Source organism: Mytilus californianus, unplaced genomic scaffold (genome assembly GCF_021869535.1).
Source record: "Mytilus californianus isolate M0D057914Y unplaced genomic scaffold, xbMytCali1.0.p SCAF_2, whole genome shotgun sequence".
Lineage (NCBI taxonomy): Eukaryota > Metazoa > Mollusca > Bivalvia > Mytilida > Mytilidae > Mytilus > Mytilus californianus.
In genome coordinates, this window is record NW_026262668.1 from 88,341,919 (window position 1) to 88,357,403 (window position 15,485).

Sequence of the window (15,485 nt, forward strand, 5' to 3'; positions counted from 1 at the left end):
AAATAAACGTGGTTATTTCACTCTCTGACGTCATTCACCAATAGGCGTTGTCAAGACGTCGATAACGTCGGATCAAAACAAATTGTGAATGCGTAGAAAAAAGATAAAGTTCCTTACATTTTCTACATTAATTTCATTAAAAAAGCCATTTGCCAATGTAATGAAAAGAATAACTAATCAAAGAATTCAAATATCGAAAAATATTCAACTCGTGACCGAACAACACTGATAATTAACTCATGCGCTACGCGCATTCGTGAATTAATGTGTTGTTCGGTCACTCGTTGAATATTTTTCTCTATTTGAATTCTTCGATTAGTTATTCTATAAATAATAAATCAATTAACACATAGCTTAGAGGGGCCGGGTGATAAGGCAGATTTGTCACCCATCGAGGAAAAAACCCAACATTTTCAACCTTGGCTTCGCCTCGGTTGACAATGTTTTCTCGGAGTAATAATCTGATCTATCGCCCTCACCTCACGGCTATGTGTTATTTATATTATGGAAGTATTTCAAAAAAACTCACTGACGAACTGCATGTGAACACAGAAGAGGACGAGGCAGAATTAGGGCGACAGTATTTAGGGCGAACAAACATGATATTAAGCACTTTAAAAATGGCAGCTCTCAAAAGAAAACACGACTTTGAAGGTGCGCTAACATCCAATTGTAAAAGCGAAGGCTTGCCTACTAATGTTTCGTGTTGGCATTTACAAAACTTAAAATCTTTAGGTATTTCATATTCCAAAAATAGTTTTACCTCTCCGTTAGAAGTTTTAGATAGCGTCCCGTTTATTTGTAAAGATGTTTCAGACGATTGCGAAAGTTTAATTAATTACCTTACAGACTGCATTGATTTTACGATATCAACAAATAAGCATGGTATTATATTTGAGGAATCTCAAGACGAACATTTTACAAGAAGACGAGAGTACAGATCTGATGTTGCGAGAAGAATGGTTGAAACAATTGACCAGAATTTGAATAAGTTGAAATTAAATTACTCCACTTTTGAAGAAGCAGGATCAATTTCTAGGTACACTACAACAAATTGTATTGACAGTGTCTAATTTTAGAATAAATAAAAACTTCAATGGTAGCATGCTGACTAGACTTGTAGTCATGGTAGTGGGTAGCTGCGGAACCGTAACTCTTATGGTCCTTTTTTGATTTTACCATATGGTCCACAAATTGTCAAAAACTATCAAAAAGACCTAAAGCTACAGTTCCGCAACTAGGTAGTGGGGTGAATATAGGCAGGTCTAAATTCAGCCGAATTTAACTTTTCATAAGCATGATAAGTTGGATGAGTTGACAGACCTTTAATTTTATTCATCAGCAAGTTGGTACAATGTGATCTCAGTTCAGCGGGAATAAACTTCTTTTTACTAGTGGAGATAGTTGGCAGGGGTTTATTCATTGGGATTGAACTCTTTTTACGCCCCCGCCGTAGCGGAGGGGGCATTAAGTTTTACCCTCGTCCGTCTGACGTGCGTACATCCCAAAGTTGGTTTCCGTTCTCTAACTTTAGTTTGCCTCAACCAAATGTTATGAAACTTATACAAAATGCTTATTACCACAAAACACAGATCAATTTTGAAATTTTGGGGCGTCACTTTAACCATTCTAGAGTTATGCCCTTTTACAAATGGAAAAATTGCTGAATTTTTCGGTTCCGTTCTCTAACTTAAGTTAGCCTCAACCAAATGTTATGACAGTCAGGGGTACTTCTTGTACAAGTAATCTTTATTAACTCGAAGAAGTAAATAAAATATACTTATATAAGTTAATTATAATGTTTGAATAATCTCCCCTTAATTTTCTAAAAAATTTACTTGTATATTAAAGTAATTTTTTTTTACAATCCCACAAAAATTCTCAAGTTTTGAGATGTAAAAACATGCCTTTAACAATTTTTCTCAGGTTAGCTCTCAATTTTTGATTAGAGTTCAATGTTTCATCTCATTAATTCAACAAAAAAACTGATTGCGCAAAGATCTTAAGTATTTGCCCAAGGCCTTCAAAAATTGCCCCTTGGGGGCTTGTAAATGAGCAGTGTTCTGAAGATAACAGGCAAATGAGATTTTCATTGTCCATGAAATTACACTTAAATGATTAGTAAAGACATCTGCAAAGGACAGACAATTAAAATTTCTACTAGAGCAGATTAGAATATAGCAAAGTGCTCTCGACCAATGAAATTGTAGGATTTGATGTCTTAATTGTGAAGAATGAATGTAAATCATGTTCTTAGTAAAGGATTATCCTATTGTTTGGGTCTATTTTCAGTTCAAAACAAAGAGTTTCTATAAATTAGTAACAACTGCCCCAAAGCACATTTATCAGATTGAAAGGATTTATCACACAGTGATTAAAACTGACTAAAAGTTGAATTGTGAAACAAACAAAAAAATCAAAATAAGTTGAAGTTTACTGGTGCAGTAAAATTGGTAGCTTTAATTAATTATGAAAATATTAATAACTTCAAATTACTAAAAATTAAACAATATCAAAGCAATACAAAAAAAAAAGTTTTAAAATCAAAAACAACCAAAATCTTTAGCTTCCCAAAACTCTGATTACTGGACCAGCGGTTGGGAAAAAAGAGTTATTTCCAATGTTCCGATAAAATAAAATAAAACAGGAATTTAATTTTTGAATATATTTAAAACTTTTAAAATCATTTTATTTGAACATTCCCCTGACATAATGAAATAGTATTTGATTTAAAAAGCCGGACCAAAATATTGGCTGTGAAATAAAATTAGTTGTAACTCAAATGTATTTGTTGATTTAAACTGTAAATAAAAAAAGGATAATTCCTCACTAAAATATTACATGATTTACATTCATACTCACAATCAGGAAACATATACAATTCCTACCTTTTTCTTTGTATTGTTGTGTCACCTAATGTCTAAAATGCATTTTTATTTAATACTCCCAAATTATAAGAAAGTCCTGACATCACTAAAACTAATCCATAAATGAAATGCCTAAAAAGGAAGTCATGCATAAATTATAAACATTGCACTGACAATGAAACTAATTCTGAGTAAAACCAATCAAGAGATCATTTGAGCCTTGAGCACTTTACAATATTCTAAGTTTGTAAGAGAATGATAATCCCTTACTTCATGATAAGTACTCGCTAACACTCGTACTTAATCATGAAGAAAGGGATTATCATTCTCTTACATATACGAATTCCTAAGAATTCCAGAAAAGAAAATAGGATGACTTTTTTACTTGTATAAGTAAAAAAATCTGAATGTCTAAGGGACATAACTAAGCCCAATTTTTCTTTACCTATACAAGTAAATAAAATACACTTGTATTATAAGTATCCTACAAATTTACTTATATAAGTATATTAATATTTACTTCTTCAAGTAAATAAAAATTACTTGTACAAGTAGTACCCCTGACTGTATGAAACTTATACACAATGCTTATTACCACAAAATACAGATCAAGTTTGAATTTTGGTGGTGTCACTTTTACTGTTCTAATGTTATGCCCATTTACAAACGGAAAAATTGCTGAATTTTTCGTTCCGTTCTCTAACTTAAGTTTGCCTCAACCAAATGTTATGAAACTTATACACAATACTTATTACCACAAAACTCAGATCAAGTACAAGTACCGTTCTTCGGTTATGTCCCTTTATAACTTTATATGATATGCAAGCAGGGGGGCATCATTTGTGTCCTATGGAGACATTCACCATTTATTTTATAAGAGGGACGAGATGGCAGAACTTTATTCAAAGAGATGAAATTTTATTTTCATAAGTGGGGCGAGATGGCAGGCCTAAATTCAGTGGGATTTATCCCTTTTCATTAGTTGGGCAAGTTGGTAGAAATTGGGACAGATGGAAGAAAGTTGTGGTGAGTTCAGAATTGGTCTGGGGCAATTTGGCAATGGGGCAAGTTGTCATGGATTCAGTGGTAACACTGCTTCTTCTTTCAAATAAGGAACAGGATTCAAAATTGAATGTGATTGGTTTTACAAGTCATGTTTATTTACTGGAAGATGAAAATTATATTTACTTATAGATTAACTTGTAGGAGAAAATGTGTAAGATTTTGATATTCATTTCAAGATTTGGATAATCTCCCCTTTATTTCTCCAAAAATTTTTGAATAATATACTTGTAATTTTTTTTCAAACCTTAATTGGCAGACAGAAACATCTCTTTAAAATATAAAAAAAATATCTAGTTTGCTAATAATTTATAAACTAAAGTTCAACCTACTAAACACACGAAGCTACTGGCACAGATGTCAAGTAACTGCATAGGGCTTTCAAAAATTGCTCCCTAGAGGATAGTTAATTAGCAGTATTTTGAAGATAACAGACAACATGGACAAGTGAAATTTAATTGTTCATGAAATCACTATTATGAATAGTCAAGACAACTATTAATGACAGACAGTTAAACACTCAATTACAGCAGTCTACATTTTGTCAAGAGAAATTTGAGACGAGAAGAAAATCTGACATTTTAATTATATAAGTCAACAAAAAAAGTTGAGGTCTAAGGGATATAACTCAACCATTGAAATAACTTGCAGTGTACAAGTATTGAAATAAAAAAACCACTTGTTTAAGTGTATTACTTGGGACATACTATAGTTAGTATACTATTCCCAGGTATTACTTCTGTCTGTATGGCATAAACAGAAATAAAATAGAGAATGGAAATGGGGAATGTGTCAAAGAGACCACAACCCGACCAAAGAGTAAAAATCAGTCAAAGGCCACCAATGGGTCTTCAACACAGCGAGAAAATCAGCTGTCACATAAACAAAAATGTGTACTAGTTCAGTGAAAATGGACGTCATACTAAACTAAGAAAAGCTATTTTGTAAGAAAGCAAAGAAAAGAGGATGGTTAAATTGAATTTATGAGGGTAAATTTTATTTTTTTTCTTTAATGTAAATTGCTACCATCATGACCATGGACTGATTCATACACATGATACTTGTACACGAAAGGACTTGACACTGAAATATTCTAAATATGTTTAATATATTAATAATTAGAACTATGTTTTTTCCAGGAATTTTTATACGACCGCAAAAATTAAAAAAATTTTGGTCGTATATTGGTATCACGTTGTCGTCGTCCAGCGTTGTCGTCGTCAGCGTCGTCCGAAGACAGATGGTTTCCGGATAATAACTTTAGTATAAGTAAATAGAAATCAATAGAATTTTAACACAAGGTTTATAACCACTAAAGGAAGGTTGGGATTGATTTTGGGGGTTATGGTCCCAACTGTTTAGGAATTAGGGGCCAAAAAAGAGGCCCAAATAAGCATTTTTGTAGTTTTCAGACAATAACTTGTGTTAAAGTGTATGAATCTCTCTGAAATTATATCACAAACTTCCATACAACAAAGGGATGGTTAGGATTGACTTTGGGGAGTTATGGCTCAAACCATTTAGTAATAAGGGGCCAAAAAAGGGGAAAAACAAGGGTTTTTCTGGTTAAAGGACAATAGAGGCAATTTAAAAGCAGTGTAAGGGAGGTAATCCAATTCAAATTAAAGAACACTGTTTGATTACCTCCCTTACACTGCTTGTAAATTATGTATTAAGCAATGATGATTGTCTTGAGGTGATTAGCTGTCAATTTATTTTCAGCAGTTACTATTAATTAATATTAATTTTAGCCATGACTATGTATGTCATTTTATATTTTAAAACTTTTATGATGTATTTAAATTGGTAATTTTGGTTGCAAACTGCATTAGAAATTTGAATTGACATACTGACCATATCTTGAGGGAAAGAATTTTTTTGGGGAATAAGGGAAATGGGGGAGGTGAAAAAAATTGGAGGGGGGACAATTTTTCTCATTTCAGATTTCAGAAATTAAAAGAAAATTTCTTCAAATATTTTTTTTGGGGGGTTAATATTCAACAGCATAGTGTATTGCACAAAAGCAAAAAACCGGGGTAAAATAAAAAAATTTTGGTAGGGGGGGGGGTCAATTCGCTACAGCATAGTGTATTGCACAAAAGCAATAAATTGAATATAAATTCAAATCATATAACCAATTTGAAGTTCTTTGACTACAGTTATTCTGTGTCAGAAACCTATTATGTGTCAAAATTTAGTTACAATCCAAATTCAGACCTGTATCAAGCGTGAATATTGTGTCCATTTTGGCCCAACTTTTCAGGGTTGGACATCTGCGGTCGTATCCAGCTGCGCTCAGCGAAGCAATTTATTATAATATGAATATATTTTATTTATTATATTTACCAAATAAATATCTGAATTGGTGTATATAAATATTTATCACAGAAGAGACATTAATTGTCAAAATCCAGATATGGTGTACTAATTTTTAGGCAGTTAAGCTGCCTTATGCTTCCACCCTAGATTTGTGTTCTTCCCACTAAATGGTGTAAAAAGTGCTATTGTTATTAGCTAGCTGGCTAATATGTTATTAATAACTAATTGGGCACTTTTTTCATACTTTCAATTCTGGAATACAAAAAATATGACCAGAAAACCTTAAATGACTGTCGAACTACCCAAAACTTTTGAAGTTGCACATAGGAAGTAGTGCTCAATAGAAATCCGTACGTAGTTTATCATCCCATGTGCTTTTGGCTAAGATGTCAAAGAACAATTGTATGAAATATTTCATCGCCGAAAATCTCTAATTACAAGTCGTTTACATTTCCCAAATGGCCAAAGGCGCATGAATATTGTTCATGTACACCAAATCTCTATGATAGAGGAAATAAAGTTATATGTAGTAGTCTAAGTTGGCAATAATTTTAACTTACAAAAAACATAAAATAATTTATGTATTCTGATGTTTTAAAGTAAGTTTTGTTAATAATGATGTTCTTTTCGTTTAAGAAGATTGTGATTATTTTATTTATTTCAATTAAATGTATGCACTTTTAAATTCCTTTCTTTTATTATATCATCCCGTTTATCACTAACCTTGGCAGTTGTTGTTGTTTTTATGAATGAAAAAGATTCCAAAAATCGATGTTGATGGGATGTTTTAAGAAATGTGGACAACTTTTCCCAGAGACAAGTTGGACTGAGTCCACTCTGACCGTCTTAGAAGACAACTCGGACAGCTTGTCAGATTTACTTAGGGTTTCATAAAATGTTAGACTAACATGTCTAGCGGATTTATCAATCTTTCGTTTGTGCATTGGGGTCTATTTAGGGGTATTTTGGTGGCCTAAATAAGGGAGGGGTTTAATATAGAACCCTATGGGATTTTATTTTTTTCAATTTTCAAATGACTATTACTTGAAAACAGTAAGTGATAGGCACACACGATCTTCAGTAATGATAACAGGACAATAGAACAAATCAAATAAAATATAGGGTGAGTCCCTGGGGGTCATCCCACCCCCTTCAATTTGAAAATGTGTTTTTATCTTGTAAACGGTCGCAATCCCCACCCCTAAACCATATATATACTTGTATGGGACAATAAAACAAATCAAATGAAAATAATTTGGGGGAGTCCCAGGTGTCACCCCCACCCTTCTGTTTGAGAACTTGTAAATGGTGGAGATCCCCACCCCTAAACCATATATATTCATGTATGGGACAATATTACAAATCAAATGAAATATAGGGGGAGTCCCTGGGGGTCAACCCCATCCCCTTCTGTTAAGAACTTGTTAACGGTTGAGATCCCCACCCCTAAACCATACATACATTGTAGTCTTGTATGGTACAATAAAACAAATAAAGTGAAATACTGTAAATTCAGAAATTATTGCGAGGTTTTTATTATTGCGAATAATGCGACTAGGTGAGTATCGCAAAAATAAAAACTCGCATTCTGAATTCGGTGTATATGTCTATATGCAGTTTTCCTGAAATCGCAATAATTAATCTCGCATTTTTTCCAATTCTTCAAAAATCGCAATGATAAATGCACGCAATAATTTCTGAATTTACAGTATAGGAGGAGTCCACAGGGGTCAACCCCACCCCCTCCTGTTTGAGAACTTGTTAACAGTCGAAATCCCCACCCTAAACCATACATATTCTTGTATGGAACAATAAAACAAATCAAATTTTAAATATAGGGGAGCCCCTGGGGGGTCACCCCATCCCTCCTGTTTGAGAACTTGTAAACGGTTGAGATCCCCACCCCTACACCATATATGCTTGTATGGGACAATAAAACAAATAAAATAAAATATAGAGGATTAGTTCATGGGGGTCACCCCACCCCTCTTCATTTTGAAAATTTGCCAACGGTCGAGATCACTTCCCCGAAACCATATATATTCTTGTATGGGACATTAAAACAAATCAAATGAAATAAAGGGAGAGTCCCCTGGGGATCAACCCCCACCGTTTGAGAACTTGAAAACGGTTGAGATCCCCACCCCTAAACCATATATATTCCTGTTCGTCAACTCAAGAATGTTTGAATGACATACAGGGTCAATCTCCTAGGCGTCACATATGCATATCACTTTACTTGACCAAACCAATTTGTACTGGACTGGGCCCAATGTCAGGCGAACATGGGAATGACGAATTATAGCTTTGTTTGGAAGACTTCGTAACAGTATCCTGTTACAATTATTTCTTGTTTATTATAGAATTTAATTGATGCAAGAAATAAGTCTAGGTTGAATTTACTTTAATTATTATGCCCCCGCTTTAGCGGAGGGGGCATTAAGTTTTACCCTTGTCCGTCTGTACGAACGTACGTCCGTACATACGTACGTCCCAAAACTGGTTTCCATTTCCTAACTTTAGTTTTGTCTTAACCAAATGTTATGAAACTTATACACAATGCTTATTACCACAAAACACAGATTAAGTTTGAATTTTGGTGGCGTCACTTTTACCGTTCTAGAGTTATGCCCCTTTAGAAATGGAAAAATTGCTAAATTTTTATTTTCTTCTAAATATCAAGTTTTTTTTTAAATTGGAGTTATCTTTCTTTTTCCATGATTATAGTTGAATCAACTACAATCAATGCTTTATACAATGCCATGTTTAATTTTGACTTCCACTGATAAAACACAGATCAAGTTGAATTTGGTTAGTGTCACTTTAACCATTATTGAGTTATGCCCCTTTATAAATCGAAAGATTGCAAAATTTTTAGTTTCCATTCTGTAACTTAAGTTTGCCCCAACCAAACATTATGAAACCTATACACAATATTCATTACCACAAAACTAAGATCAAGTACAAATTTTTTGTTTCCGTTTTCTAACTTTAGTTTGCCTCAACCAAATGTTATGAAACTTATACACAATTCTTATTACTACATAATACAGATTAAGTGCGAAATTTGGTGGCAACACTTTTACCATTCTTGAGTTATGTCCCTTTATAAACATAAAAATTGCTGAATATTTCGTTTCCGTTCTCTAACTTTAGTTAGTCTCAACCAAATATTATAAAACTTATACACAACCGTTCTAGAGTTATGCGTGTTTACAAATAGAAAAATTGCTAAATTTTATACGACAGCAAAAAATTTTGCGGTCGTATATTGGTATGACGTTGGCGTCATCATCGTCGTCGTCCGAAGACACATTGGTTTTCGCACTTTAACTTTAGTTTAAGTGAATGGATCTCTATGAAATTTTACCATAAGGTTCAATCACAAAAGGAAGGTTGGGATTGATTTTGGGGGTTATGGTACCAACAGTTAAGGAATTAGGGGCCAAAAAGGGGCCAAAAATAAGCATTTTTGTAACTTCCAGACATTACTTGTGTGTTAGTTTATGGATCTCTCTGACATTGTACCACAAGGTTCCATATCACAAAGGGAATGCTGGGATTGATTTTGGGGGTAATTGCCTCAAAATTTTAGGAATTAGGGGCAAAAAAAGGGGCAAAAAACAAGCATTTTTCTAGTTTCATGATAATAACTTGTGTGTAAGTGTATGGATCTTTCTGAAATTGTACGACAAGGTTCCATATCACAAAGGAAAAGCTGGAATTGAGTTTTGGGGTAATTGACCAAAACGTTTAGGAATCAGGTTTTTTTTAACTTGAAATAGCGGAGATCACTAATTAAACCAATTCTTCCACAATATTCATCTTAACTTAAGCGTCTGCCACGTTTGCCTTGGTTTTTTTTAATTAACTGCTTATAGCACCCTGGTGCTTTGATTGCACCTTTTGTTTGCGGAAAACCATCTTTTTACACAAGTTTATTGTTTTCTGTTCAGTATTAAATTAATAGTTAAGATCCATTTTGTTACATCTGGTGATCCGTTTATTTGGCAATCACCAATGGCAGTCAGCAGGGTTTAAGAACATCCGTTGTTCGACCTGCTAGTCAAATGTGTTTTGTTAAAATATACTTTTTCACTTTTTTGGTCTTTCAGAAAATGTTGTTTGTGCTGTATTTAGACCCCTCTACCAAGAAATTTGTTTTGCATGCACACGTATAAAAATTGCGGTTTTTATACGACCGCAAAAAAATTTTGTGGTCGTATATTGGTATGACGTTGGCGTCGTCGTCGTCGTCGTCGTCGTCCGGCGTCGTCGTCCGAATACATATTAGTTTTCGCACTCTAACTTTAGTTTAAGTGAATGGATCTTTTTGAAATTTGACCATAAGGTTAAATACCACAAAAGGAAGGTTGGGATTGATTTTGGGGGTTATGGTACCAACAGTTAAGGAATTAGGGGCCAAAAAGGGGCCAAAAATGAGCATTTTCTAGTTTCCAGACAATAACTGTGGAACGGTGTATGGATCTCTCTGAAATTATACTACAAGTTTCCATACCACAAAGGGATGGTTAGGATTTGCTTTGGGGGGTTATGGCTCAAACCGTTTAGGAATTAGGGGCAAAAAAGGGGGAAAAACAAGGTTGTCCTGGTTAATGGACAAATACTTTAGTACAAAACATAATTTAAAGCAGTGTAAGGGAGATAAATCAAATACATCAATGAAATTATCTCCCTTACACTGCTTTTAAATTATGTATAAAGTAATGGTTAATGAACAATAAAGATAATCTAAAACAGTGTCAGGGAGGTAATCCAAATACAACGTTTTGGTTACTTCCCTTACACTGCTTTTAAATTATGTTTAAAGAAATGCATATTTTTAAAGAAATGCATATTTATAAAGGAAGACCAGTAAAAATATCTGCAAATGTTTTCATCTTTTTTTTTTACAAAAAAATCCATATGAAAGATTTGACACTATATTTTTATTAATTCTATTATAACATAGATTAAGTTAGCACTATGGTAAATTTAAATGGGTAATTATGGTTGCCATCTCCATTGGAAATTTGAATTGAGATTATGACCATATCTTGAGGGAAAGAATTTTTTTGGGGGAAAAAAGGGGGGGGGGGATAAAAAGAAATTGTGGGGGGCCAATTTTTTCTCATTTCAGATTTCAGAAATTAAAAAGAATTATTCTTCAAATATTTTTTTTTTTTTTTTCAAATTTCAAATATTGAAAAATTTCAAGAAGTAATCTTTAATTGCACAGTATGGCGCATTAGATTTGTAAAATCTTTGATCACATTTATTTATTTGTTATGCCGAATCTAACAGTGTATTTAGATTTTTAATTTTGGGTCCAGTTTTCAAATTGGTCTACATTAATGTCCAAAGGGTCCAAAATTAAACTTTGTTTGATTTTAGCAAAAATTGAATATATGAGGTTCTTTGATATGCTGAATCTAAACATGTATTTAGATTTTTGATTTTTGGCCCAGTTTTCAAGTTGGTCCAAATTGGGGTCCAAAATTAAACTTTGTTTGATTTCAACAAAAATTGAATATATGGGGTTCTTTGATATGCTGAATCTAACCATGTATTTAGATTTTTTATTTGTGGACCCCGTTATCTAATTGGTTCATATTGAGGTCAAAAGGGTCCAAAATTAAACTTTGTTTGATTTCATCTAAAATTGAATTATTGGGGTTCTTTGATATTCCAAATCTAACTGTGTATTTAGGTTTTTAATTTTGGGTCCTGTTTTTTAAATTGGTCTACATTGAGGTCCAAAGGGTCCAAAATTAAACTTAGTTTGATTTTAACAAAAATTGAATTCTTGGGGTTCTTTGATTTGCTGAATCTAAACATGTGTTTAGATTTTTGATTATGGGCCCAGTTTTCAAGTTGGTCCAAGATAGGGTCCAGTATTTAAACTTTGTTTGATTTCAACAAAAATTGAATATATGGGGTTCTTTGATATGCTGAATCTAAACATGTATTTAGATTTTTGATTATGGGCCCAGTTTTCAAGTTGGTCCAAATTGGGGTCCAAAATTAAACTTTGTTTGATTTCAACAAAAATTGAATATATGAGGTTCTTTGATATGCTGAATCTAACCATGTATTTAGATTTTTTATTTGTAGGCCCCGCTATCAAATTGGTTCATATTTAGGTCAAAAGGGTCCAAAATTAAACTTTGTTTGATTTCATCGAAAATTGAATTATTGGGGTTCTTTGATATGCCAAATCTAACCGTGTTTTTTGATTTTTAATTTGGGTCCCGTTTTTTAAATTGGTCTTCATTGAGGTCCAAAGGGTCCAAAATTAAACTTTTTTTGATTTCAACAAAAATTGAATATATGGGGTTCTTTGATATGCTGAATCTAACCATGAATTTAGAATTTTTATTTGTGGGCACCGCTATCAAATTGGTTCATATTGAGGTCAAAAGGGTCCAAAATTAAACTTTGTTTGATTTCATCAAAAATTGAATTATTGGGGTTCTTTGATATTCCCAATCTAACCGTGTATTTAGATTTTTAATTTTAAGTCCCGTTTTTTAAATTGGTCTACATTAAGGTCCAAAGGGTCCAAAATTAAACTTAGTTTGATTTTAGCAAAAATTGAATTCTTGGGGTTCTTTGATATGCTGAATCTAAACATGTGTTTAGATTTTTGATTATGGGCCCAGTTTTCAAGTTTGTCCAAGTTGGGGTCCAAAATTAAACTTTGTTTGATTTTAACAAAAATTGAATATATGGGGTTCTTTGATATGCTGAATCTAACCATGTATTTTGATTTTGGACATTGGACCATAATAGGTAAATTAAAAAAATTCAAGTTCTTAGACCACATTCTTTCTGTGTCAGAAACCTATGCTGTGTCAAATATTTAATAACAATCCAAATTCAGAGCTGTATCAAGCTTGAATGTTGTGTCCATACTTGCCCCAACTGTTCAGGGTTCGACCTCTGCGGTCGTATCAAGCTGCGCCCCAGCGAAGCATTTTATTATCCAATGCAATCATAGGTTTGAACGTTATTTTCAATTTAGACTTGTATATATTTATATTTATATTTATATATTTAAAAAGAATAGAGTGAACAGTCACAGAATGAACCCAGGGCAAACATGCATTTAGGACAAACAGATCCATTACCCTTGCATGCATTTACACGTTATTCTAACATTCTAACTTTTGATCTACACTACATAAAATTATTCTGTCAAATGTAGATGTAATTTTATTTTGACTTTATAAGATGAAAAATAAAATCTGCATAAATGAAAAGAATGCAAACTGGTCTATTTTACTTGTAAAATCTGTGCTGTATACAGTCATGACAGTATTGAACTATGATTAATCAATAATAGGGTCACAATTATCAGTTATTCACTTGAAATAATCAGTAAAATTTCACAACTTCTAACTTGTAAATTACCTGGTGAAAGTCAGATGCAGAAATGTTTGAATTTTACTTGAACATAAGTTTGGAAATAGTTTTCTTCAATTCTTATGCATTTGTATTTTACAAAGAAATCTACATGAAATATTTGATAATATATATTATAAACATGAATCAACATATGTCATGTATGTAGTACCTACAAATGACCTATGTAAATATAAAACTGTAAATTAAAAAAATTACAAGTTATTTTTGTTAAAGGAATTCCACTATGATTATATTGATATTTGTAGAGAAAATATACCGTTGGTTTATGCAGCAGCAATCCACTTTATTCTTCGAGTTAGAGAATTTGTTGTTAGAACATTCAAAGGGGATAATGTAGATGAGCATTTCTTTACAGATTTGATGTTAAAATTTGGAGAGATGTTTTGTTTAATTTCTGAGTAAGTATGAAAATATATTTTAAAAGACTGTTTTCTTGCTTTACTGATTATTGTGAACCATTTGTTAACTGTTTCAGTAGCATGCTCACATTTCAAATATTTCTACCAATGTCTACCTGCCAAAGAAAAGTTTGTGACAAATACACATGACAGCAAAATGTTAACCTAGGAAATTAGATGCCTAGTTTCATTCTTATGTTTTAAAAAGGTTTATTTGAAATATTTTTATCATACAAGTACAATTGGAAGAAGTTGAACATAAAAAAAACCCAAAAGGATGCACATCTAAAGATATATGAAAGATGTATATTATATCCGCACTCCTAATCCCCACTCTAGAAGTTGGGTTACAATGTATATCATGTTGATCATCTTGTACTTTTCGATCCGTTTGTTCATCACACTTTTCTCAGAAACTACTGAACGGAGTGAACAGAGTGACTTTAGTTTTGGTCAGCATCTTGACAGTGATGAGTTGTAAACTGTGAGCAATTTTTATACGACCGCAAAAAATTTGCGTTCATATAATGCCATCATGTCGTCGTCGTCCGAAGACACATTTGGTTTCCGGACAATAATGTAAGTGAATGGATCTCTATGAAATCTTACCAGAAGGTTCAATACCACAAAAACAAGCATTTTTGTAGTTTCCGGACAATAACTTATGTGTAAGTGTATGGATCTCTCTGAAATTGTACCACAAGGTTCCATATCACAAAGGGAAGGCTGGGATTGAGTTTGGGGGTAATTGCCCCAAACATTCAGGAATTAGGGGCAAAAAAGGGGCCAAAAATAAGCATTTTTCTAGTTTCCAGACAATAACCATGATAACTTGTGTTTAAGTGTATGGATCTCTCTGAAATTGTACTACAATGTTCCATACCACAAAGGGAAGGCTGGGATTGAGTTTGGGGGTAATTGCCCCAAACGATTAGAAATTAGGGGGAAAAAAAGGGGCCAAGAACAAGCATTTTTCTAGTTTCCAGACAATAACCATGATAACTTGTGTTTAAGTGTATGGATCTCTCTGAAATTGTACTACAATGTTCCATACCACAAAGGGAAGGCTGGGATAGAGTTTGGGGGTAATTGCTCCAAATTTTTAGAAATTAGGGGCAAAAAAGGGGCCAATAACAAGCATTTTTCTAGTTTCCAGGCAATAACTTGTGTTCAAGTTTATGGAATTCTCTGAAATTGTACATTTTTCATTCAAAATTTTTAAAAAAATTGGGGGGGGGGGGGGATTTTTTTAGGGGTTCATATTTTTTTTCTTCAAAATTTTTGAAATTTCAAATTTTTTGAAAATTTTTTTTTTGGGGGGAGGGGATTTGTCTACCTGCCAAAGAAAAGTTTGTGACAAATACACATGACAGCAAAATGCTAACCTAGGAAATAAGATGCCTAGTTTCAT

General features: G+C 33.0%; 1 protein-coding gene across 3 annotated transcripts in view; it reads left to right on the forward strand.

Moving 5' to 3' along the window:
• Positions 1–613: 613 nt before the first annotated feature.
• LOC127728397 (uncharacterized) overlaps positions 614–15,485 on the forward strand; it is a 28,255-nt gene continuing 13,383 nt past the window's right edge. The window contains exons 1-2 of one of the 3 annotated variants that reach the window (XM_052235755.1): positions 614–1,039; positions 13,922–14,074. In XM_052235755.1, coding sequence (XP_052091715.1) covers positions 621–1,039; positions 13,922–14,074 — 572 coding nt within the window. In that variant the 5' untranslated portion in view covers positions 614–620. The remainder of the gene's footprint in view (positions 1,040–13,921; positions 14,075–15,485) is intronic. The other 2 variants (XM_052235756.1, XM_052235758.1) reach the window with 2 other exon arrangements.